The sequence below is a fragment of the Piliocolobus tephrosceles genome, chromosome 20 (genome assembly GCF_002776525.5).
Source record: "Piliocolobus tephrosceles isolate RC106 chromosome 20, ASM277652v3, whole genome shotgun sequence".
NCBI classification, from domain to species: domain Eukaryota; kingdom Metazoa; phylum Chordata; class Mammalia; order Primates; family Cercopithecidae; genus Piliocolobus; species Piliocolobus tephrosceles.
In genome coordinates, this window is record NC_045453.1 from 32,364,179 (window position 1) to 32,390,205 (window position 26,027).

At 50.8% G+C, this 26,027-nt stretch overlaps 1 protein-coding gene across 3 annotated transcripts in view; it reads left to right on the plus strand.

Annotated features, from left to right (window-relative positions):
- Positions 1–26,027, plus strand: part of PHACTR3 (phosphatase and actin regulator 3) — a 275,267-nt gene that overhangs the window by 26,043 nt on the left and 223,197 nt on the right. The window contains exon 1 of one of the 3 annotated variants that reach the window (XM_023231974.3): positions 1,320–1,918. The exons of 1 other annotated variant lie outside the window; for it this stretch is intronic. In XM_023231974.3, coding sequence (XP_023087742.2) covers positions 1,801–1,918 — 118 coding nt within the window. In that variant the 5' untranslated portion in view covers positions 1,320–1,800. Of the gene's footprint in view, positions 1–1,319; positions 1,919–25,544; positions 25,747–26,027 lie in introns of those variants that run through there. One more of the 3 variants, XM_023231978.2, reaches the window with a different exon arrangement.

Genomic DNA, 26,027 nt, shown 5'->3' on the forward strand with positions numbered 1-26,027 from the left:
GGTGACCATTCTTGGCTTCACCCTCCCCCTTTCCCGGAAGACTCAAGGAGTTGGGGCGTCTCTGTGTTTGTGCACTGCTAGGTCGCTAATGCCTGGTGTGGTGCCTGGCACACACTTGACTCTGCACATAGTCTGAATGAGTGAACGAGTCCTTTCTTTAGAGGTGACCAATGCTGCTGAAGTAGCTGCTGCTAAAAGCCCAAAGCTCTGTAGGGAGTGAACATCCACTTTATTCCTCCTCCCTACCTCCACTCCGCTCAGTTCTGTCCTTGGCACTTAACCAGGATTTCGTCCACACTGCCAGCGCTCACACTGCACTCACAGGCCCTGCTGTAGGTGCTAATCTGATGGGGGCAGCCTCAGGGACCCTTGGTGAGCAACTCTCCCGGCTACCCCCACCGCACTCCCCTGCCCCAGTTCCAGCACCTGCAAAGGGGACTTGGATCGGGGCTGCCCCACGGGGTTGTTTGAGAAACTGAAATGGGGGTGTCCTCCCCTAGGTGTCTCTGTGGCCCTTAAATCCTGATGTCTGTTGAAATGCCTCCTCTTCTGGGCACCTTCCAGGACCAGGCCAGGTGACAGCACTATTCCAGCCCCCTCTCTACCCTTTCCTGGACTTTCTTCCTTCCCTGCCCTGGCTGGGGAAGCAGCAGCTGCCTGCCTGTGTTCACCCCACACCACGGCCGGGTTGTGAGATTCGCTCCTTAGCACCCTGGAGGGCACCTCTGTGAGATCTCTGAGTGGCAGCCCTAGGTGGTGCCGCCTCCCTTGCCTGGCCCCTCCGGTTCCTAAGGGCGTCTGAGGAAAAGCCTTATTGGAAAGCGCCCGTGCCCTCCTCCCTCGCCCTCTCTGGCAGGGAGGAGGGTTCAGATCGAGGGTTCGGAGTGTTGTGTGGGGGTTCCCTGGCAGGCCCAGGCCAGGTGGTTGCGGAGAAGCCTCAGGTCGCTCCCCTCCGGTGCCGGGGTGGGCGCGTCGGGACCCTCTGGCCTCCGCGTCCCAGGAGAGGAAGGACCAGGGAAACCAGCTGCCTGCAGCTGCTGGGGAATTTAGGGGCCCTCAGGGTTCCCTTTTGTCCGGGAGGGGAGGAAACGGGACTAGGAAGCTTTCTTGTTTCTAGAGCACAGGTTGGTGGGGTGGGCGGCTCCTAACCCGGGGTCCAGCCCCGCCTCCCCCACCCCGGCGCGCGGTCCAGGTATGCGCGACCCCTCCCTGTGGCCACGCGCCTTCTCACGCCCCTCTCCCGTGACGTCATGCTCCTCTCGCGCGGCATGATGGGAGAATCCTAATGTTTTCCAACAGATGCTCCAAGAACAGCTTTCAGATTAAAGCAATTGCAAGAGCAAAGATTCTTTTTCCCTTTTTTTTCTGGGGGGGGGGGGGGGGGGGGGGGGGGAGGGAGCGCCCCCAGACGTTCCAGGACATCACCCCCTGCCCCAAGCACTCAATAAACACTGACAAGAAAAAGTTTTTATTTCCTGGTTCAACTTTTTTTTTTTCCTGGAATATATAGACTGAAGAATGGGAATAAATACGAATAAATAACAAAGCGAGGCCGCGCACGCCGGGATGCGCCTGGCTGCAGCCAGCGAGGCTATTGTCTCCCTGCCCTGAAGCCAGCCCCGGCGTCTTTCTCCAGCTCTTTTCCTTTCCCGGCCCTCTTTTTTTTTTTTTTTTTTTTTTTTTTTAATTTTCTTTTTTAAAAAGACGCCCCCTCCAGCCCCCTCGCCGGTGACCTTGGCCGCCTCGGATGCTCTGATTCCACGCGGCTCGCTCTAACTTGTCCCCGCGCCGGCCGGGCCCATGGCCGCGTCGGAGGACGGGAGCGGCTGCCTCGTGTCGCGGGGCCGCTCGCAGAGTGACCCCAGCGTCCTCACCGACTCCTCGGCCACCTCCTCCGCGGACGCCGGGGAAAACCCAGGTAACGGGCTGGGCGGGGGGCGGCGGGCGGGGGCGGGGAGGCCCGAGGCAGGTGGCCCTGGGAGCAGGACCCCGCGTGGCTCCGCGCCCCGCCTGCATTCGGGGAGCCGCAGCAGGAACCGAGGTTCCTATCCCCAGTCTCGCAGGGCTGGCACGCCTCGGAGCCCTTTGTCCATAAAAGAGCTGATTTCCTGGGTAGAGCCGGGCGCTGCAGCCTCCCCTCCTTTCCGTTTGGTGGGCTCTACCGTCCTCTCGAAGGGGGCTTCCCTTCCTCGGGTGCTGACCGGCTGGGGGAAGATAGGCAGAACCGTGGCCGCCTCCGCCCAGCGCCGGTTCTGGGCCCTTCCCTCCCTCCCCACGGCTGGGCCCCAGCTCCGGACGTTCCCGCTTGGGCATCCGCTCCTGGAGGGCAGCGCTCCGCAGCTGAGGCCACCGCGCTGAGGGCTTTCACCGGGCGCCTGACTCTAGCGGGGCCTGACGCACCTGGGCGCGCCAGCCCCCCGGACAGGTGTGCGGGGCAGAGCCGCCGGCAGGGAGAGGAAGGGCGTGCGCCAGGACAGAGTCCGGTTTCGTGACAGTGTGTGGACTCCATCCACTCTTCCACCCCCATGGCAGCGTTGATTGTTTAGGTGATAAACCGGTCACAAAGGCGTCTATAGGGCATGACTGATTACTTTCCAGAGAGGAAGAAAGGCCTAATAAAGCAGGAGGGGGGTGGGCTGTGTGCGCCTGTCACCATGGAGACGCAGGAAGCAAAGTGATCATTAAAACCTCTCTCCACCAGAAGGCAATTTTCACTTCACAGGGAGAAGTCTGGGCTTCTGAAATGTAGGGTTCAAAAAAAGAATCAAAGCTGGTGTTTTGGTATCAAGCCACAGGACTCAGTTTTGTGTCTTAGAGAAGCACAATTCCTTCGTAGGTTCTGTTTTGATAACAAGTTGCTTTGCCTGTCTTTGAGGACTTATTCTCTCTAAATGCAACAACCCCAAATGGGGACTTGATCATGTTAAATGGTGGGCATCAAAGTAGAGATAATCCCTGGGGCCCGGGTGAAGACTGGCTTTGTGGGGAGGGATTCCTTCACTGGAACACATCAGAGCTTCCCGATAAACTGCCTAGAGGACCCATTACGGGCAGCTGTGTGGGCACTGGAGCCCCCCCCCCCCCCTCCGCCCCCCACATTTGAAAATTTACACAATAAACCCGTGCAAGTATTGGAAGATTTCTTTGTGAAGACTATTGACACTGTGTCACTTGGTCAAACTAAGGTACCAGCCTGAATAAATCTCTGACTTTTCTTTATCTGGGAGGGCAGGTTAATTTCCTTAGAGTTTCAAGCAGAGGCTGCCATGGCAGACCCTTAAGGCTTTAATTAATCCTTTTACTAGGAATGGGGGATTCAGCCTTCAGCACTCCATGATGGATTGCCTTTCTCTGGGTTGGAGAGGCGCATCCACAACTGTTCCAATCGTGGAAGTTGAGTGGCTCATCATGAGAATCCTTCCCAGCTCCCTTTGTCTCCCTGGCAGTAAAAGGAAGCAAACTTGAAATGGAAATTATGGAGGACTTGGCTTTTTGGCTGTCTGTGAGTTTATGCCTCTGTGGGTGGGAGCGGAGGGTTGGGCAGGTGGTGCTGGTCCATGAGGGAAGGAGGAGGAAGGGCTGGGATGCCTGTGATTAAGTTATGCGTGGGAGGGCGCAGGCTTGAACTCTTCTCTGGTGCAACTGGTCAAAATGGGACCCAGGGAGCAGGTGTCAGAGGTGAAAAGTCTAAAGTATGTGCAATTCTGTGAGCGGTAAAACCTTACTAAAAAGCACCAAGCAATTAAGTATTTATGGATTGTGTGAAGCAGATTGTGTTTCTGTTCTAGCAGAAAGAGAATCAGAATCATCAAGTGGGAAGGAACTTGGAAACTTGATGGAGGAAGGGCAGACTCGGAATATTTTCTGTAAGCATCTTGCCTGGCTGGCCTGTTGTGTGCCTGCATACCTCTTTTGATGGTGGACTCACTTCTTCCTGATGTAGTGCATGCTTGTCTTTGGGCAGATCTATTTAAGAATTCTTTTTCCAGTGGTTCCAAGGGGTCTGGTATTCATCAGTCCTGATGGGATCTTCTCCTGCTGCGTGTTACTCTGGGCTTTGAGAGAGCCTGAGGTTTTAGGTATTGAAACAACCTCAGTCACTTCTTGAAAAGTCTAGGCCCTTCACCTGCTCTCCCTAGATGGCCTCCCTTATTTGTCCACCTGCTGCTCTAATGTGAGACTCCTGAAAATTGAACCTGGAACTCCAGCTGTGGAATAATCTCACACAGAGTAAAGAAGCAGAGCTGTCTCCTCCTATCTAAATTCTATAATTTAATGAAAGAGTCCAAGGTTGCGTTCACGCTTTCCCTGCAAAGGAATTTTTAATGCATCAATATTCCCTTTGCAAAGACTCCAAGCATTCCTCGAAAGGTGAGCTGTGTTTTGACACGTCTTTCTCCCATTCTCTAGAGGTTACCCCTGCTGGGAATTGAGCGGCATCCTTTGGGAATTTTCCGAATGTTTTATATACTTGTGTTGCTTGGAAAATGGCACACGGGGATGCGCTGGACTCACGGCTCTTCCATGAGTGGTTCTGCTCCACACTGGGTCTTGGATATCTTGCCTCATTGAAATATCCATCTCCCTTTCCCTTTTAACACCCACACAGGATGCCAAGGAACATATTTTTCAGTTTAGCCATTGGATATTTGTATTGTTTCCAGGTTTTACCCACTACAGACAACATAGCTGTAATTACCTGGGCACAAACTGCCTTGTACTCACCTGAGAATTTCCTCTAGGGTGTGTGTGCGCCAGCTCGTGGGATGTTGAGGACATAGGGGACCCACATATTTTATTTTAATGATACTGCACCCTCCTAGAAAATTATGAATTCACACTCTTTCCATAATCTATGAGAGTGATCTTTCTCCAAACCCTTGCCAACACCTGAGATCATCAATCTATTTTTCTCTAGCACGAAGGGTGACAAATTGTTTCTTGTTGTGTTAATTTGCAGTTCCCTGATTGCTAGTGAACATAAGTGTCTTTTTGTGCCTTATTAGTGCATTAAATCTGCCGTGGCCATGTCTGTGGCCATGGACTGTGTGGCGGGGATGAAATATTTCCCCTAGGCCTGACCTTCCTGCCGCTCTCACCACTGCTTCGTTAATGGGCCTGTCTGCACCTTCACAATGTGCCTCTCTATAAATCCGTGCTCCACACCCATGAGCATGGTTAGGTGTTCTTCCAAAATAGAAATTTAATCAAAGATAAGGAAGCATCCCCTGATCTTTCCTCCTTTGAAGGAGCTCATGGTCATGAGGGGTTTTGCTTCCTTTTCTTCCATCTGCTCTCAGGCTCTGGGACTAGGCTTCCGCCCCCTCCACATCCTGGGGCCAGCCCTGGCATCGGCTTCAGCACGATGGTGGCCTCCTTCTTGTTGGGTCCCAGGCTGCCTCTTGGGCCTTCCTCAACGTGATCCCATCACTGCTCCTCACCAGCCATCCCCTGTCCCTCGGCTGTCACTGCCTTGCTCTGTCCTGGCTCCATGCCTCTCCAGCTCCTTTCTCCAACTCCCTGGCTCTGAGCTCCAGACCTTTGTGTCCTGCTGGGTCCTTCCAGTCCTTCAGACCTGTGCCCCACCCCAGTGAACTCTGATCTCATTTCTGATTTGCACCTAGCACTCTTCAACACCTGGGGTTCTTGTCAGTTTCATTCTCTGTGGAGTGTCTCTTCTAGACTGGGAGCCTCTTGAGGACAGGGAGCTTGACCATCACCTGAAGTGCTGCACCCCTGAGCTCAGCACAGAGCTCAGATGCAGGAGACTTTCAGTAAGCATTTGTAGGACGAATGGGCACAAGCCCCAGGCGCTAGTGTCTCAACCTATGTGGCAGTGCCTGACCAGGCAACTGGTCACTCCTGCCAGCTAGATGGGGCCAGAGAGTGCTTGAAGGGCGAGCAAGGAGGAGCCAGCAGCCACATCCTTCTGCAGGGCCGGATCCAGGTCTGCTTTACTACCTGGAGAGGGAGAATCCTCTCAGAGCATCCTCCCCTATCGTGAGCTACAGACGGATGCACAGATACATTCCCCAGGCCCTGGGCTCAGGGCATCCCATGCTGGCCCCTTCCTCCTTCTTGCCACTCTGCTGGCAGACAGGTGTGGGCTTGTGCTGATGGCCACTTCCTTCATCACCTGCGCACCCTTATCAGCCACATACCTTCAACACCAGGCTCTGTTCTTGACACCTCCCTCTCCCACGGTCGCAGGTCCGCTGGACACTGGCCTCCTGGAGCCCACCCACTTGTTTCAGGTCTCCCACCCCCACCCTCACCCCCACCCGGGTTTAGCTCCTACCTTCCCTTTCCTGGACAACCTCAACATTGAGTCTTGGTTCTCTTCCTCTTTCTGGTTTTCCTGTAGAACAGGAAGTTTCCAAAATGCAAATCTGGTCTAGTCTCTCCTTTGCCTCAAACCCTCTAATGCTGCCCCCTGCCTGGGTGTGGGAGAGGGCCGAGGCAGGAGCCTCTTTTGTCTGTACTGTGGCTCTTTCTAGCTTTCTTCCTCGAATGTTCTCTTATTCTGGAGTCCTGGGTTCTGAGGATCTCCCTCTGGTCCCTTGTAGAGTGTCTACATGGCTTAATTAGTAGTAGAACTATGCAGTAATTACATTGTCAGCTTCTTCAGGGTTATTAAAAACATAAAAGCTAGATGCTTAAAAATACTGAGTTTGAGAACTTAGAGTTTTTGTTTGTTTTTTTTTTTTTGGATTATGAAAACATTGCCTGTTCATTATAGAAAATAGATGCTTTAAAATTCCTTTTCCCAACTGGGCATGTTGGCTTACACCTGTAACCCCAGCACTTTGAGAGGCCTAGGTGGGCAGATTGCTTCAGCCCAGGAGTTTGAGACCAGCCTAGGCAACATAGTGAAACCCTGTCTCTGTAAAAAATACAAAAAGTTAGCTGGGTGTGGTGGTATGCTCCTGTAGTCCCAGCTACTTGGGGAGTTGAGCCAGGAGGGTCGCCTGAGCTGGGGAAGCAGAGGTTGCAGGGAGCCAACATCATGCCTCTGCACTCTAGCCTGGGTGATAGAGGTAGACCCTGTCTCCAAAGGAAAAAATATCGTGTTCTCTGCCCCTTCCCACCCTAACACCACACAGAAGCCAATGACACTGAACCCCTTTGTGTTTAGGACCTGCCAGGTACCAGGCGAAGCTGTTAGCACTGGAACAGCAGACATGAGGAAGTCAGGCCCAGGGGCACTCTCCAGCCTCACCTGCCTTCCTCATGGTCATAGGAGCCTGTTTTCAGTACCTCACTTGGCACTCCTGGAGATGATCTCATTTGTTTATTAGACAAACTTGTTTATGGTCTAATACAGTAGCCACTAGCTACATGTGGCAATTTAAATCTAAATAAAATAAATTAAGATTCTGTTTCCTCAGTTGTAGCCACATTTCAAGTGTGCGGGAGCCACATGCAGCTGTGGCTGCCGTACTGGATAGTGCGGATCTAGAACATTCCATCCTTGCGGACAGCTTTGTTGGACAGTGCTGCTTGGACTGTAAGCTCCCTGAGGGCAGGGCCTTGTCTGTGGTCTTCTTGGCTGTGTCACCAGTGCTAGCACTGTGCTAACACCTGGTAGTTCCCCAATGAATGCTGATGGAATGGATGCGTCAGAGTGATTGGTGTGGTCTTGAACTCTCCTGCAGGAAGGGACCCTCAGCCTCCCTAGTCTCATCATCTCATCCTCTGAAAGGGAGGGTACATAGCAGAGATAATTTCCTATCCACACAGGACTCATTTATTTCAATTCAGTGAGTTTTCCCAGAGAACCTGCAATGCGGCACACTTGGCCCTTGCCAGAAGGGCCTCTTTGGACAACAGAACAATGAGATGCAAAGAGAGTCTTTCCCTGGAGCTAAATAAATGTGTCCAAGTCCTGGCTCAGTCATGGACAAGCTGTGTGACTTTGGGCAAGTCACTTTACCTCTCTGAATCTCAATTTCCTTGAATGTAAAATGGCAGGCATTATTGTCCTTAAGTTCAGAGTGAGTGAGGATAACTGAGCTGTTGTCTTTAACAATGAGTACATTTTGAGATGCAGCTTTAGGAGGCAGATACCTCCCCAGACATTCTCCAATCCCCTTGAGGTAATCCATCTTTTGTTAACAAAGTCATGGCGGCAGTGACTACAGTGATGCGTACAGCAGGGAGTGGGAGGAGGAGCAGCCTGCGGGTCGACCCCAGCCCTGCTCTGTGCCTGGCTGAGCTCGTGAGCCTCTCTGAGCTCTGTGAAATGTGAGTAAGAGCAGGACTGATCTGGCGAGGGGCCAGGAAGGAGTCATGGGACCGTGTCCCTCAGTGACGCAGAACAGCTTCAGGCACCAGGGTCATTCTCTGCGAATGGTGGAGGAAAGAGGAGGAGGAGGATGTGGTTCCTGCTCGGTTTCTGGATTTGGGGCCCCTGGCTCTAAAAGGCTCCTCCCTTACACTTTCCCACTCTCGCATTTTTGGAGGCTGTGCCTCCCCTACCCCTGCCTCCCTCTCCGGCCCCAGGTCCACCCAGCCTCGGATGCTGCTCCCCAGCTCCCTTCCTGGCTCCCCACCTCATGACTGGAAATCTCCTAGAGTCCCCTCACCTTCGCACATTATTCCCTCTGGTCTGGTGATTTGGGGATAGCACGCTGGTTGTTTTGAAAGGGGATTTGAATGTGTGTTTTTGGGGATTGTTTTACTCTGATGAGTTTGTTTCCTTTGCAAGTGTATCTTCAGGGAAGGTGCTTTATAGGGGAGGGTGTCTGTCTGGAATGACACAGGTGAGCCTTGTTGATGCTAGTCCTGTGGCATGGCCAAAGCATGCCAGAGGGACGGTGGAGATGGTGGGTGTGTCCTGGGCCCTCCCCAGAGGTTTAGCCAGGGCAGCATTTAGGGGAGGATATGAAATGTCACAGGAACAGAGGTAAAAAGAAAAAGTTTGAAAAAAAAAAACAAGTATATTAGTTTGAGACCTTTTCTTATTGAATTTGAGAGCTGGGTTCTATTCCATGTACTAGAAAACTCTTTAACATAGGGTACCAACCTGCAGTGTCTGCAGGGTCAGGACTCCCGCCGTGGGAGGGTCAGGGTGCATGCCTGCTGGGGCAGAGCTGCTTCTTGCCACGCAGAAATGTGGGCCCAGGCTGGCGAGACGGTTTTGTTTTTTTTTTTTTCTGAGACAGAGTCTCACTCTGTCACCCAGGCTGGAGTGCAGTGGGACCATCTTGGCTCACTACAACCTCTGCCTGCTTGGTTCAAGTAATTCTTGCCTGCTGGGTTCAAGCAATTCTCCTGCCTCAGCCTCCCGAGTGGCTGGGACTACAGGTGCGTGCCACCATGCCCGACTAATTTTTTGTACATTTAGTAAAGATGGGGATTCACCATGCTGACCAGGCTGGTCTTGAACTCTTGACCTTGTGATCTGCCCACTTCGGCCTCCCGAAGTGCTGGGATTACAGGTGTAAGCCACCGTGCCTGGCTGACCATCCTGTTTTAAGAGCGACACTGGGAATCCAGATTTTCATATGAGATGTTGTGTTAGGTGTTTGTGTTGCTATAAAGAAATACCTGAGACTGGGTAATTTATAAAGAAAAGAGGTTTAATTGGCTCACGGTTCTGAGGGCTGTGCAGGAAGCATGGTGCCAGCATCTGCTCCTGGCCAGGCCTCAGGAGGCTTCCAATTATGGCAAAAGGCAAAGGGGGAGCCGGCATATCACACAGTAACGGTGGAAGCAAGAGAGGGATGAGGAAGGGGGGTGCCCTGCTTTTTTAAACAACCAGATCTTTTATGAACTATCAGAACGAGAACTCCCTCAGCACCAAGCCATTCATGAGGAATCCGTCCCCATGATTCAAACACCTCCCCCCAGCCCCACCTCCAACCTTAGGGATTCCATTTCAACACGAGATTTGGAGGGGACAAACATTCAAACCCTATCAGATGTGATTTTTAAATATTGGCAAGTGTATCTATTAGGGATTGGGTTGACTTTATGTAATGGAAAACCTAAAGAACACTGGCTTAAAGAAGATACAGGTTTTCCTTCCACCAGAAGTCCAGATGGCATAATGGCATCCCTGTCGCAGGGTGAGATGCTCAGTGGATTTCACACTGAATTCTGGTTGCAACACGGTTGCTTCACCTCCAGCAACAAGTACATTTTCTAGGCAGGACAAAGAGGATAGTGAGAGGCACAGGGGTGTCCACCTGCCAAGTTTACCATTGCCTTCTTGGGAGCCCTGCCCAGTGACACCCACTTATACCTCTTTGGCCTGAGGGCATCAAATGGCTACTCCCAGCTGCCAGGGAGCCTGGGAAGTGTAACTTTTTCTTTTTGTGTGTGTGTTTGTTTGTTTAAGATAGGTGTATTGCTACCCCTAACAAGAGCAGGTTCAGAGGAAGGGGAGGGTCTGAATCACTATCAGGTAGTGAACTACAGTCTCTGCCCTATCAACTTTATAAAAGCACCGTGTGACCAAAACAAAACATGTCTGGGAGCTGCATGTGGCCTGCAGTTGCCCCTTCAAACCTCAGATAGAAAGAATCTCATGGGAAGACTGAAGCGGTTTTTATGTTTTGTGCCATCACTAAGACATTAAAGGTTGAGCTAAGATGTGTGATCCAAGCCTAAACATTATGTCCATTCAAATTTTATTTAACCATGTCCAGGGAACAAGATAGGCAGGGTCACTGTTCCTCATAGAGCCAATCATCTGGTCAGTGATCAACGGCTGGAGTGAAAATGTGCTTAGTGTCAACTCTTGTTATAAAAGGAGCCATCATACTTCCTTTTATTGAATATTCCTCTAAACCCCTGAGGTAGAGCCAGAAAGCTAGGGAGGCTGAGTAACCAGCCCATGGTCACGTTTATGTAAAGGGGTGGCTTAAGGAGGATCTTGAATCCAAGTAAGTGAGTCTGAGGCCTGGCCCATCCTTCTCTGCACCACCCAGCTTCTGCCTCCCTCATCCTGCATCTTACTGGAAAGTGGTCCTCTGTCCTTTACATGGAATAGATACGTGTGTTTCACCCCCATTCCTGGCTCCAGCCATCTAGCTGACAGATGTATACATACCTGTAGTCACAAAAACACACAGAGGCAGATGTACTCTTTCATTTCCCAGTTCATTTAACCAGAATGGCCACTGGGACAAGATTTATTTATTCAAAGTCAGGCAAGGTAATGGCAGCGAATTAGCTGTCTGCAGAGTCGTTGAAGGTCCCGTCTTTAATGGGCTGGGGCTTGTGTTCCTGTTTGTTAAAGCAAGTCAGTTGGATGGGTAGCTTGGCAACGCACCTTATCTAATGGGCACGACATCTGTAGACTTTGACGTTGATTAGCTGGCAGCCACGAAATGCATCTGCCCTGCACTGAGAAAACGGGAGCTGCAGTTATATTACTTAAGAAGTGTACTTGTTATATGTACTATGCTCCTGTTTGTAATACAACCCTTTTAAAAAGTCACCATTGGTCTTGCAATACTCTTCCTAATGAGTTGTATTGTTATGGCATTACTTTCTGGTTCAATTATCCCTTGAAAGTTTGTATCCATGTATAGAAAAAGTCGTTGCCTTATTGTGATCACTAGCTCTGGGGTTTCAGTGAAGTCAGGAAGATATGCCAGAAATGATCTTTCTGCTTCCCTTTGGCAGGAAGATGTTGTCCTAGGCAGCGTTACTCCTGGGGTGGCTGTGTTTCTTGAGTCACATGGGTCAAGTGGTTGCTGACTTTGGCACATTTATTGGCTGGGTTTTTTGTGCACAGCTTCTGAGATCTGATGACCTCCACGGAGTCAGGACTGTCTTGTCACCTGTTTTTCGGGGGTCTGCCTGGCTCCTGCCCGACATTCTTTATTTTCCTGTTAGTCTCTATATACAACCAGAGATACAGGTTTTCCATCGAGAGGGGTCCTGTAGGAGTGTTCTTTCCAATCAAGCTTATTTACATAAAAAAGAATATGACTTAAAAGTAGTAATAATGTACTGGTGATAATACACAGAAATATGGGAAGAAACCATGCTACCTGCTTGGAAGACACAGGCATGCCAAAAACCACAAAGCTGGTGTACAGGTTTCAGTGAAATGGGAAAATGCTGTTGTAAATTTTCATCTTGGTCTTGTGGCCCGGCCACGATTACTTACCTATTTGCTGACGCATTAAGCACTACTGGGTGCACGGAGCATGGTGTGAGGGCAATGTAAAGAGGCATCGGGCATCCGAGAGGCTCATGGTCTGGCTAGGGGCATAACATTTTGACAAGTAAAATGACAGGACACGTATGTAATAAGTGCCAGGCCTCTTCAACTTGTCCCTTTCTGTGCTGTATCCCATTCATTCTCTGGCAAGTGTCACAGGCTGCTGCAAAAGAAATCTCCAGACCTCAGTGGCCCTACAGCATTGAACTTTCAGTCCTTGTGTTTCTGAAGGTTGGCAGGGTTGAAAGTCCAGGCTGGCTCTTCTCTGTGCATCTGTTATCCTTCTTGGACCTGCGTTCTAAACCAGCCATGTTAGTCTTGTGTAGTGGTGAAGATACATGGGACCTCTTAGGGCCTAGGCTGGAAACCTTCACTCATGCTGATTCCGTTAGCCTATTGGCCAACTTCAGGTCAAAGGGAGGGAAATACACTTGACCCCTTTGTTTGGAGGAGCAGGAAAGTCATATGTAGACACAGGAGAGGTGGAGAATTGGGGCCAGTCTGGTAATCCACACATTAGACTTATTTCCCTATGTAGTCTGTGGGCTCCTGGAGTCAGAATCATCTTGCAATCTCCTGCCACCTCTGATAGGGTGATGCCTTGACATTGGATGCCAACAGACAAGGTCTGTGGGGTGCTTGCAGATACGTGGACTCTGGTGTCAGGCTGCCTGGGTTCACTGTGTGGCTTTGGAAGATCTACCTAACATCTCTGATCCACAGTTTTCCCATCTGCAGAGTGAGGATTACTTTACTTATATTAATACCCCCTTAGACGGGCAGTCATGGTGCTGAGATGATATGATTTCTATAAAGCATTTAACTCAGTTCCTGGGACGCAGGACGATCCTGGTCACCATGAGCTAGCATTCGCCTCCTCCTATCACTGTGGAGAAGCTTTCACCAAAGGCCATATCTTGGTGGATGAGAGCAGGAGGCTCTGATCTGGTGCAGTTTTGAGGCTCCCAGATGCCCTTGTCTCCCTTTGGTCCTCACGATGCAGGAGGGAGGGATTTCCTGGCCTGAGCTGCTGGGTGAAATTGGGCATCCCTCTAGAACTTCCTCCCATCACCCTGTACTGCCCTGGAGCTGGTTCAGGAGACTGTTGGCATGTGCCAGGAAGCTCCTTTCAAGGTGTTGCACCACCCTGATTTCCTAGTGGGGGAGCTGGCTTGAGGCAGTCAGAACGCTGAGTTGCGTGAAAGACCCAGGGTCAAAGACTGAGTCTCATTCTAGCTGGGACGTGAGGCTGTGGCCACGCTGAGCTGACCACGAGCCCCTGGGCTACTTAGGGTTGCCTTTGGGCTCAGGAAGGAACCTGCATGTGGACACTGAGCTAAGGGAACACCAGCTGTGTGCTTTGGTTGGTTCTTTCCCCTAATCCTTGCAAGTAGCTGGTTCTGCTTTGATGTGAAATAACAAAAGATTTAGGGAAAATTTATAATTTAGCTCATTTTTTTTTAATGAGAAGGGTGAGTTTTGAAGCAAATATAATACCATGCCATGTGGGGTAAGCTCAGAGCGTCGCCTGTGCTCTCATTCACCTGGGCTGGCTTTCCCCACTTGCTTCCCCACTGGGAGTCTAATACAGCCTGTCTTTTCCTTAAGATCATTACTTCAAACAGGGTTGACATTTTAATGTGATTATTTTCCTGCAATATTTTTCCAGCCCTTTTCCACTTGGGGACTATATCTGTATCCTTTTTCTTTGGGGATTTGTGTTGTTCCAGCTCCATCCTGGGCTGTAGAATAGAGCTATGCTCATAGTAGGTGCATGGTAAACATTGATTGACTCTTGGGTACATGACAGTGATGCCTAGCACCCCTCCTCAGACCTAGTCCCATGTTCCCATAAAAAAATTAAAATCAAGGGGGAAAAACCCAAAACAACAACAACAAACAAAGAGTTCCATGATGGCTTCAGGTTAAATAGTCTCACCCTGGTAGAAATTCCTGGAGCAAATGAGCAAGCCGGTGGCCAGGAGCCTGAGTGTGACTTCTCAGGAATATGCATCACTGAAAGTGAGCCCACACATTCGTTAACAATTGGTCTCTATGTGGTGTTACAAAATTAACTAATAACAATTTATTCCAGAGGATATTAGCGTAGAGCAGCTATTTTCTTACAGGAAAAGAGGGATTCCAGTCATTTTTTTTTTTTTTTTTCTGTTTTGTTGAACTGATGGTTGCATCTTGCCTGGTGAAATCTTTAGCAGGGAGGAGGTGGAAGTTGTTCACTTTAGCACCCAGGGGCTCAGCTGACGTCTCATGGGGCTGACATTCAGGGTGCCTGTGCTAGGTGGGGAAGGGAAATTAAGCGGCTTCTTTCCACAAATGAGAGCCTGAGTAGAAAAAAGAGGCATAGCTCATGGCACATGTCATTTCTCCCTTCGTCCCTCCTTCCATCCCTCCCTCTGTCCTTCTTCTTTCTCCTTCCCTTCCAGCAAATTTAGTGCCTATGATAATGTCAGGGGTGAGGCTGGGCTTGGGGAATAGCACAGCAAGCAAACCTGTTGCCTCCTCCCCGTGGGCAGATAGTCTGGTGGGTGATGGGCTTGGATCATATCAGCTCACAGGCAAATGGCCCATCCAGCTGTGGGGAGGCTGCCCTGGAGCCCTTGGGCTTGTGGAGGGATTGGCATGTCTGGAGATCTGAGGGAAGGGTCCAGGGGAGGTCACTTGAGTTAGAGCCAAAAAGTGGCTTGGAATTAACTAGCCCAGCAGGGAAGGGAAAGATCTGCTAGGCCGAGAGATTGGCAGTGCTAAGGCCAGGTGGTGGGGGCAGCTTCGGCTGGGGCCAGAGGCAAGAGAGAAGCAGGAGTATGGCAGGATGGGGATGCAGGGGAGCTGGGAGCCAGCCGGTTGGGGACCCCTGGACTGGGGAGGAGCTTATCTGCCATGAGGAACCATGGGATGTCTGCAGAGACAGGTGTGAGTGTGTGTGACAGAGACAGAGAGACAGTGTGATCAGGCACATTTCCAAGCCATCACTCTGGCTGGCCATCCCAGGCAGAAATGGGTCCCAGGAAGGCAGCAGAGTGAGACCAGGAAAGAGGGTGTGGCAGCGACACATGATGGGACCTGGGCTGGGGTTTGCAGAGCTCATTCAGAAAAGGGGCTGGGCCTACATTGTCCGGAGTAGGATCTGTGCAGGAGAAGAGGCTCAATCTCAGCTTGGAAGGGAAGGGCCGGAGAGGGAAGGGGAGGGCATGTGCCATGAGGCACCTATGTGGTGTCTGGGCACCCCATGGTGCAGCCAAATGCTCTGCCCAGGACCCTCATGCAGGAGCCCTGAAGCCTGTGTGAGAGTTGCTGTCTCAACCTGAGCAGGGCTGAGAGCCTGGACCTGTTTGGAGAGAGTCTGGGGTAGTGCAGGATACTCAGAGACATTGCCTAGGGTGCCTAGGATGGACTGTGTTTTCTTCCTTATACGTAAGAAGCTGGAAAATGGGAGTTGGATGTGGATTCCTTGGACAAAGTTTCTTTTCCTGGCACAATGGAGCAGGGCTGCTGGCAGGGGTGGATGCTCACTACCTCCTGTGTGCTTCTCCTACTGTGAGCAAATGAAGACCCTCCATGACCCATATCCTGTGTAGCCCCTCCCCTGAGTTTGGCCAGGACCAGCGACTGTGACCGGTTTCGCCCCCATGCCTAGGCTGTGTTACAGGCACAGGTGACTTAAGAAAGTATGAGCCTTGGCGGGCCTGCCCTAATCAAGGGAGCCTTAAAGTGGACAAAGTTCTTCCTGGAGATTGAGACTGGAAGCACAAGACGGAAGCGGGGGGTGCTGGTTTGAAGATGGAGGGGACTATGTGGCAGGGAATGTGAGTGACCTCTAGGAGCTGAGAGTGGCCCCTGCTGGCGGTCAACAGAGAGATAGGGATCTCAGTCCCATAGCTGCAGGGTTCTGACTCTTGCCAACAGCCTGGGTGAGCATGGGAGTAGAGTCTCCCCTTGAGGGAAGATGAGGAGGTACCCCACTGACACACCGATTTCAGCCTTTCGGACCCTGAGCAGATGAGAAGGCACCTGGGCTGACACACCGATTTCAGCCTTTGAGACCCCAAGCAGAGGACCCATTCCTGCCATGTCCTGACTTCTAACTTATGGAACTATGAGCTAATAAGTGGGTGTTATTTTAAGCCCGTAAGCTTATGGTTTTGTGTTATGCAGCAATGGAAAACTAATACAGGGAGGGAGGTTTACTGCTTCCATATTACAGGGGAAAGCCTCAGGTTCAGAGAGGTGGAGGGATCATCCTGGTCACCTGGCTACCCTGACGGAGCTGAGATGCAAAGCTGTGCGGCCAGACTCTGATGCTTCTGCTCTGTGCTGCCTCGGTTTCCTGAGCTGTGAAATGGGCTGGTCATGGCATTGTCCTGAGGTCACAGGAGGAGTGGCCTGGAGGCTGTACCAGCTGTGAAAGTGTCAGGGCCCTTGTGACTGTTGTCACCCTCCCTGTGGGCGCACAGGACCTGGAGGGGTACCCCTCCGAGGCCCTCCCTGGCTCCTCACACTCACCCTAACCCCAGAGTGTTTCCATGATTACCTGGTGGCTTTCCTAGTGTGACTCTCAAGCTGGCCCCATATTCACTCCTTTTTATGTGTATTTCTAATCTCCTTTAGAACATTTTTAAACTTTTCACTTTGAAATATTTTAGACATCTAAAAATATCACAAAATAGTAAAAAATAACTCCTGCATACCTTTCACCTATATTCCCCAAATAACATCCCACTTAAGTACAGTAAGTCATCAAAACCAAGAAATTAGCTTTGGTACAATACAATTAACTCATCTACTGACCTTATCTGAATTGAGTCCATTTTTCTGCTAACATGCTTTTCTATCCTGTGATCCCCCTGCATCCCACGTGGCATCCGGCCAGCACGTCTCCTTAACGTCCGCCAATGTGGGACAGTTCCTTAGTGTCTTCATAGCCTGATGCTTTAGAAGAGGACTTTCAGTTATTTTGTAGACTGTCCCTAAATGAGGGGCTGTCTGATGTTTCCTTCTTATTAAATCCAGTTTATGCGTTATTGGCACAAATCCCCCATAAGTGATGTCGCTGGAGACCCCTAGGTCAGTTGTACCGATCCTGGTGATGTTGACTGGTTGCTCAGCCAGGTGTGTCTGCTCTAAAGTTAACACTTTCTTCCTCTTTGTAATTCGTCAGCATTTTGTGGGAAACGACCTTGAGACTGTCAGACATTGTTTCTCATCATACATTTTCCCGCCCTGGGAATCCTCACCTGCCAGTTGTCACCATGGTGTGTGTTCAGGGGTGGCTGTCTTTCCGTCATTTCTCTTAAATGTATTAGTGAGTTCCACTACTCACTAATAAAGGAAAGCTTCCCCCCCGCTCCCGTCTTTATTCACCTGTTTACTTACGCTAGTGTGGACGCCTGCATGTATGTTGATCCTGTGGAGTAGAGTCCACTGCTGTCATCTTCTTGTTGCTGGAACTGTCCCAGACATGGCCACTGGGAGCTCCTTCGAGTCGGCATCTGTGCCAGTGGAGTGCTCCCATCATTGTCTGAGCTCTTTCTTGCTTTCTGGCAGCATAAGACGCTCCAGGCCTCCAGGTCCTCGCCTCTGCGGAGGTGCTTGCTGTGTAGAATTTGGGAGGGTGCTCTCAGGGTCTGTGGGCTCCCACGCCTGCTTCCTCCTCATCCTTACAGACCCCTGTGCAGGTCGGTTATTTGTAGGTGAGCACCCGGTGCACACAGACTGTGATGTAGCCGGGTTCCCCAGGGAGCAGGTGGCAGAGTTGGGGCTTGCCCAGACTCCTGCTGTTGCCGTGTGGAAGGACCTATGAGTCAGACCCCACACAGGGATTAGGTGGGGCCATGCTGGGCAGCCCATGTCAGCCTGGCACATCTTGGGAACTGTCCATGGTGTCAGAGCTGGGAGCATGGTCTTGGCACACATAACATGCCCCGTTTCTCTCTTTCTTCTGGGGTTCAGGCATATTTCTGGTGCATGATAAGATCTTTGCCTCCTTCCTGTCTTTCTTGCCCTCATGGGTAGCCCAGAACCCTTTGTAGGTTTTCCACGGTGGCCTTTCCCAGGTAGGTACTGGCTGGCAGTGGCAGTCTAGCCTTCCTGCCTGCCTCAGTGGCCTTCCCTGCAGGAGCTGTACACAGGTGACAGGGAGCACAGGCCACCGGCCCCTGGGGAGGTGTGGGGGGCACAGTGAGCCACATCCGCCACATACTGTGTGCCAAGCTGGAAAAGAGTTTGGGGTTGCAGAGGACAAAGGAAGAGAGGTCACCTTTGCAGAATCACATGGCACTTAATTTGTCTTACCTCTTCCCTACCCACTCCCCTCCTTTCTTCCCAGAGAGAAGAGGCAGCTCCTGGGAGAAGGCACAGCCTCTGAGACTCACAAGCAGATCTTTTAAGGTCAACTTTGCCATCTGTCTTTTAGGCGATAACCTTCACTATAGCTTTTTCTGCTTATTTTTGTCGAAAGTCATTGGGAGAATGAGTCATTGCGTGTGTATGCATGTGTGTTTGTACATGTGTGTATGTGTGTGTATGTGCCTGTACAAGTGTTTGTGCAGGTGTGCACGTGTGCATATGTCCCCTGATTTTTTTGTGATAACTTCCCCTCATTTTTTTTGAAAGGCTGAAAGGGACTCAGGGTCAGGGCCATGGTGCATCCCTCCTGCAGGGAGCTGGAGCCATTGCGCCCGGGTGCCTGAAAGCTGGCCTTTGGGTCGGGCTTCATCCTCAGCCCTACTGACTGTGCTTGGCCAACCTCTGTCAGTCCCTTCATCAGGCCATGCTTTGGGATCTTCCTCTATAAACTGGGGACAATGCTAGTTCCTACTCCTGGGGTGGGTATGAGTTCCAGATAAGGCACGTGATCTTTGCAGGATTTTGACATTACAGTAATATAGCTGTAATTTACCTTCTGGTAAATGCTCTGTTCATGTCAGTTAGCAGAGTAGAAAGTGCTGGCCCTGCTGACACAGCAGCCATCTCCTGATTTGCAATGGTCACTATCTCAGGAGGAGGCTGCTGTGCGACTGCTGCAAGGGGTGTCCCTGTTTGCTGGGGAGGCCCAGAGATTGTCCCAGTACCTCGCTGCACACGGAGAGGCCATGTGTGTCTCTCGACCCTTCAGCTCCACACTGGGAATGAGGGAGACCAGGGGTTAGAGACGTCTCGGGACCTGAGCTGGACACCAGCTCCCATCTGTCCATCTGCCCTTGGCTACTGGGGGAGCCGGCTCTGGCCAGAGCTGATGATTCCTGGCACCCACCAGGAGATGCACATCCTGTTTGAAAGCTGTGAACTGCTATCCAGAGTGTCTGGGCTTATCCTGTTGGAGCAAAACCCCTGGGCTAATATGTAATCCCATTGTGAAATGGATTTTGAGGAGGGCTTCTACAAGGATTCTAATTTTACAGCAGCTTTGACCAAAAAAAAAAAAAAAGAAAAGAAAAAAATCTTCAGCAAACACTCAGAACCATGGTTCCTGTATGCTGTGTAGCTTTCAAAAACACTCCCCCACCCCTTGGAAATATAGGCAGGGAAGGGAAAATAAATGCTTTTTGTGGGAGGCAGGAGTATTATTGAAAAAAACCTCAACAGGCTTTTTAAAACTGGAAAAGTAGAACACGCGCATGTTGAAAAATTCCAGGGCGGCTGGAGATAGGATGGGGTGGGGCAGGTATGCCAGCTCCACATGGAGCAGGCTTGGTCCAGCCTACGTTACGACCTGCCAGCTATCTGCTTCTCCTCTTTGGCCTCAGTTTCCTCATCTACAAAATGGGAATTATAGTATTGTCCGCACGATGCAGTTGTTGTGGGGGTTAAATGGTATGATCTGTCATGTGCCTATTGTATGTATGTATGTATATATTATATGTATATATTCAACAAACATCGACTGTCTTTTTCGTTAGCAAAAACCAGGTCTCTCTGGCTGTGCACCCCGTCTCTTGTCCCGAGATAGCTGCTGATGGGTTTCTTATGTATGCTTTCAGGAAATTTCTACACATTTTTTTCTTCTTCTTTTGTTTTTAACATGAAAGGAAACATACGCTAGTCCCTGTTCTGTGCCTGGCTTTTTCCTCTTAAAACTGTATCTGAAGGATATGTGGGAATGGACCAGATAAAGGTGGGGTGGGGACGGTGACCACTGTCCCTGGCAGAGGAACAGTAGATGTGGTGGCCCTGTGGTGGGAAGGGCACTGTGTGAGCATGGGCTGAACAGCTGGTGTGTGGGAATGAGGAGGTGGCTTGGGTCTGCCACGCAGGACAGGGAAGACCAGGTTGAGGGTTTTTGTCTGTATCATGTGGAGTGATGGAGAGCTGCTGACACTGATGGAGCAGAAGGTGACCCGCTGATCTGGGACTCAGAAAGGTCACCCCACTTCTGCTTTGGTTCCCCTAGGTATTGTGTAGAGGGGGTGTCCTGTTTTGGTTTCCTAAGAGGGGAAGTGGACCCGCTGGCAGGAGAAGTGGTGGAGAGTGGATGGGAGCTGCTGGTGTGTCGCCTCTCAATTTGGAGGGTGGGGACATAAGAGTGGGAAATGGGGCCGGGCGCAGTGGCTCAAGCCTGTAATCCCAGCACTTTGGGAGGCTGAGACAGGTGGATCACGAGGTCAGGAGATCGAGACCATCCTGGCTAACACGGTGAAACCCTGTCTCTACTAAAAAAATACAAAAAACTAGCCGGGCGAGGTGGCGGGCGCCTGTAGTCCCAGCTACTCGGGAGGCTGAGGCAGGAGAATGGCATAATCTCAGGAGGCGGAGCTTGCAGTGAGCTGAGATCCAGCCACTGCCCTCCAGCCTGGGTGACAGAGGGAGACTGTATCTCAAAAAAAAAAAAAAAAAAAGAGTGGGAAGTGGTTGGGGCAGTGTCTCTAGAGGGTGGCTTTCTTTGATGTGGGCCTGGAATTTGGTGAAAATTGCCTCTCTTTTGGTGCTCTCATGGGTGTCTGAATATTTTGATCCCAGGTCATCTTTCAAGCCAAGTACAGCATGCACCAACTCCTATGTGGCTGCATCCCATAGCCCTGATGCACTGGCGGACTGCTCCCTGTTGGGGTCTCTGTCCTCCTGGTGATCTTCTAGAGCGGGGGTCTCAAGCTTTAGGGTATATGAGACTCGCCTGGGGTCTTGTCTATGCGGCATGCTGGGTCCCTTCCCAGAGTTCCTGACTTGACGCATCTGCCATGAAGCCAGCATGAACATGCATTTCTAGCAAGATCTCAGGTGCCGCTGATGCTGCTGATCTGAGGACACCCTGCTCGGGAGACTAGAAATGTCTCCGGCCTGGTCTCCCTCCCACACTGCTCCTGTGTAGCCTGTGGGAGACACCTCCTGGCAGCCGGGTGTGCAGGCTGGTCCAGCACAGCCGCCTCAGTCCCTATCCGAGTGGTCTCTGGCACCTCGAGTGCCATTCTGTGGACCTACCCAAGGAGCATGTTCCGGGGGCTGGAGCTGACCTGCTGCCCCCCAACTCAGTCTGATAGAAAGAAGAATTTTTAAAAAAACTTTTAATGTTAGAGTAATTTAAATTTTATAGAAAAATTGTGAAGCTAGTACAAAGACTTTACGTAAGCCCCACACCCTGGTTCCCTTTCATTCTTATAGTAGATTTGTATCACTAATGAACCACTCTTGAAACACTATTATTAACTCAAGTTCATACTTTATTCCAATATCCTTGGTATTTTTCTAATGCCCTTTTTTCATCCCAGGATCCCATCCAGATCCCACATGACATCTGGCCATCATGTACCTTCGGGTTCTCTTGCTGTGACACCTTTTCTGACTTTGCTTGTTCTTGGTGACCTTAGCGGTTTTGAGGAGCACCTGTAGGATGTTCTGTAGAATGTCCTTCAATCCAGAAATTCTTTTTACATTCATCATCTGCTTGCAGGGCATCTTGAGTCATGGAATAGATTCTCATTTGTTTTCTTTGTAAATTCTGCCTAGAGCCAGGGTCTGCAGAGACCTCTGGAATCTGATAGCTAGAGGCCTCAGTTGACCCTGAGGCAGGCCCCATTCCTGTTAGAGAAGGTACGTGGAGCTGGTTTGGTTGGGAGGAGTGATTGAGAATGGTCTCTGCGGGCACAGGGCTTGCCTGGCAGGTAGCTGCCCAATATGGCTGCCTTTGTGGCTGATGTCATGTTCTCATCCCATCTGATGCACTCTCCACGAGTCACTTTCAGAAACTGGAAGATCCCACTTAATTCTGCTCTGGAATATATTTAGAAATCTATTCATGGCCCTCTCCCAAAGCTGATGTTAAAATTAAGAGAGATCATTTGTAGGATGTCATGGCTGTGCGGGAGGAACGCGCTGATGTCTCCCTGGCCGCCTTTGGCTTCTTCTCTTGCTTAGGAACTTGCCCAACTCCCGTTGCCCATTTGAGCCCAGCTTTCCCCCTCTGAGCCCAGTTTCCCTCCTCTCACCCCAATGTCAGAGTGGGCACATCCTCACCATGGATGCACGCAGGCTTTTCCTCTGCATGCACCGTCTCTGTCTTGCGTGACAGCCCAGGGCTGTTTCTCACCCTTGTTACGCTAAGGATCTTGGCTGAGAGCTCCTGGGCAGGGGGTGACTTTGAGATGAGACTTCTCTGTTCGTTTCTGGCTGGTTCTGGATCTGGGAGGCACTTGGAGGGTTCACTGCTTATATCTGTGACCGCATACCTCAGGGTTTACGGTGAGGGGTGTGGAGATTCCTGTGCTGCAAGAAATCTCAGTGCTTCCGTTATGCTGTGGAGAGGCCAACCCACCTTGGGGTACCAGGACTGGACCAAACTGTAGAGGGCATCTGACCCAGGAGTTGAGAGCCAGACATATTATTTGCAATACTCTGCAGGGAATTTAAAAATGAAACCAATCTGAACTCTCCGTCCAGAATTCATGGTCACCAGCCATTCAACAAATATTTACTGGATACCTGTTTTAAGTCTGTCACTGGTTTCGGAGTTTGCATATAGCTATATGTGGCAGGTTGTGGTGATGACTGATGTCTCTGCCTTCATGGAGTGAGTAGTCTCGTGGGATGAGGGGAAACACACAGCATAGAAATAGATGTGTGATAGGACTCTAGGTGGTTATAGATGCCTTGAATGATGATCAAGTGAGGCTGGAGGAATGAGACTGGCAGGGAGGAGAGCCCGACTGTCTGTGATCGTTGGTCAGAGAGGACCTCAGAGCAAGGCATCTGTGCAGAGACCAGGCAAAGTGAGGGAGCTGGTCATGTGACTACCCTTGAGAAGAGCACTAGGGCAGCAGAAACAGCAGGCGCAATGGCCCTGCAGCAGGCATGTACTTGGGTGTGGGAGGAACAAGGAGACCAGGGAATCTGAGTGAGTGGTGGAGAAGGGCAAGTTTTTGATGCCCACAATGCCAAGAGGTGGCTAGGGGAGGATCCTGGGGAGGTGCCAAGACCTGGGGGAAGACCTGGGCTTTATTTTCAGAGCTGCCCGTTGAAGGAGCTTTGAATGGCTACAGTGTGAGATGAGATTGTGCTGGGCAAGGGAGGATTCGAAGGTCATTTAGTCAGAAATGCTGGTGGTTTGGAGCAGTTTGTTCACAGTAGATGTTTTTGGTGCCTGCATCACAGCTCCTTGGACCAACTCTGCCTTGGTCTTCAGCTGTGGCTTCAACCAACCAGCATGTTGGGTGATGAGTGCTGTGCTGGAACAGGTGGTTACATTTTCATGAATGATGCAAGCTGGCCACAGGGGGAAATATTTACACCATGGCAATTGGCAAATGTACATATCAGCTCTCTTACAACACTCAAACATTTTCCAGCACAGCACAGCCATGAGCCCGGTGCTGTGGATATTCTCCCAAGCATCAGAGTGCAGCCAGAACATTAGGGGAGCTAATGTCTGAAGGACAATCCTCAGCTGACGGAATGGGAGTAAACATCCTGGCCGTGCATCCTTCAGGTGGGTGCTTCTTGGAGCTTTCACAGAATGCAGCCTTGCTGCCTGCAGCTGTGACCTTGGAAATGCACCTGTGTGTGGGTTTGCCCTCCTCCCTCCCTCACTCTCGTTGCTCCCTTGCTTCTGCTTCCTGAGACATCTCCCAGATAAGCTACCTGCACCGAAGCCTGCCTGCAGCTCTACTTTTCGGAGAATCCACTTAAGATGGTGGTAGAGCTAGGTGTGGTGTGAGAAGGATCAGGTGGCTGGCATGAGAGAGAAGAGTCCTGGATGACTCGAAGGGTTCCAGCCTGAGCAGCTGGAAGGACGGAGAGGTTCTGGCAGCAATGGGGAGGAGCCGTTGAGATGAGCAGGATGGAGGCTGGGCAAACCAATGCTCTGTTCAGCTTTGGACAGGTTCTGTCTGAGAGACCTATCAGATCCCCAGGTGGAAATTGTGCCTGGCGATGGGGAGAGGTGTGTGGTTGGATAGAGATATCTGGGACTGGACAACACGGATTAGGTCAGGTGCCCACCTGCATCTGTGACTCAGTGATTCCCTCCTGCTTAGGAAGCATCTGTGTATCTATGTATGTGTCTGTCATCCATATATTTATCATTTATCTCTCAATGTATCTATCATCTATTTATAAATGTATCTATATTCTAGCATCTAGCCATCAATCTATCATTTATCTATTTTTATTTATGTATTAATATATCTATCATCTATTTTTCAATATATCTATAATCTATCATCTATCTGCTAATCGATCATCTACCATTATCTATCAATCTGTGTATCTATCATCTCTCTCTCTCTCCATCCATCCACCTATCCAGGCAGTGCTTGCTTCCTTCTGCCCCTTCCTTAGCCCATCCCTGCCCAGGAGAATTCTTGTCCCTGCTCAAATGCCTTCAGTGACAGGAAACTCACCAACCTCTTAAGGCTTCAGCATAGAAGTTTTCAACTCATGTGGCCACTCCAGAATACTGTCCTCCGGGGACTGTGTTTCTTTCTCATGTCCTCCTCCCAAGATTTATTTACACTCCTCACTTGCCAGGAGAGAGTACTTGGGAGCTCCGAGCCATGCGTGTTCCCTGGCAGGGTCGCCTGTGTGCTGGGGAAGAATGGGCCCAGTCATGGGTTGGAGACGCCCCCCAGCTGCAGCCCTGGCTCCCAAGCAGAGGCGGCTTTGTGCTTCTCAGGGACAAGGGTTGCCATTGAGGCAGGCCAGGGATGCTGTGCAAGCTAGTGATGGCTGCAAGCTGAAATTGGGCATTTCACAGAGAGCAAGCGCTGTGCTGTCCCCGCAGCCTGCGCATGAATGGAGGCTTTGGCCCTCGGAGTGCAGCCGTGCATGGGGCCACGTGCAGGCATTTCTGGCTCCTGGCTCCCGGGGAGAGAGGCGAGTCCTGTTCTCTCCCTGAGTTCTGTTTGACAAAATTCACAAAAACACAAAGAAACACAAAGTGGGGGAGAGGATCAGTTCATTTTCCTGGCTCCTGGTTGGTCTCGAGACCTCTCCTGTTGCCTGCGCTCTGGAGGATTCCCCACAGCACCTACTAGGTGGGCCGGAGGAGGGTGGATTTGCGGGACTCTGGAAGGCTGGGAAAAGGACTGAGAAGCCGCAGCCCTGTGCCAGGAAGAGCCACAGAGGTTTGACCTTGTTTTTGGTTTCTTTGTCTGTTTTTATTTTTGGTACAATTGTTTACAATTTCTAAACTATTTTTCCATAAATAAAAAGAGTCACGCTCTGTCGCCCAGGCTGGAGTGCAGTGGTGCGATCTCGGCTCACTGCAAGCTCTGCCTCCCGGGTTCACGCCATTCTCCTGCCTCAGCCTCCCGAGTAGCTGGGACTACAGGCGCCCGCCACCTCGCCCCGCTAATTTTTTTTTTGTATTTTTAGTAGAGATGGGGTTTCACTGTGTTAGCCAGGA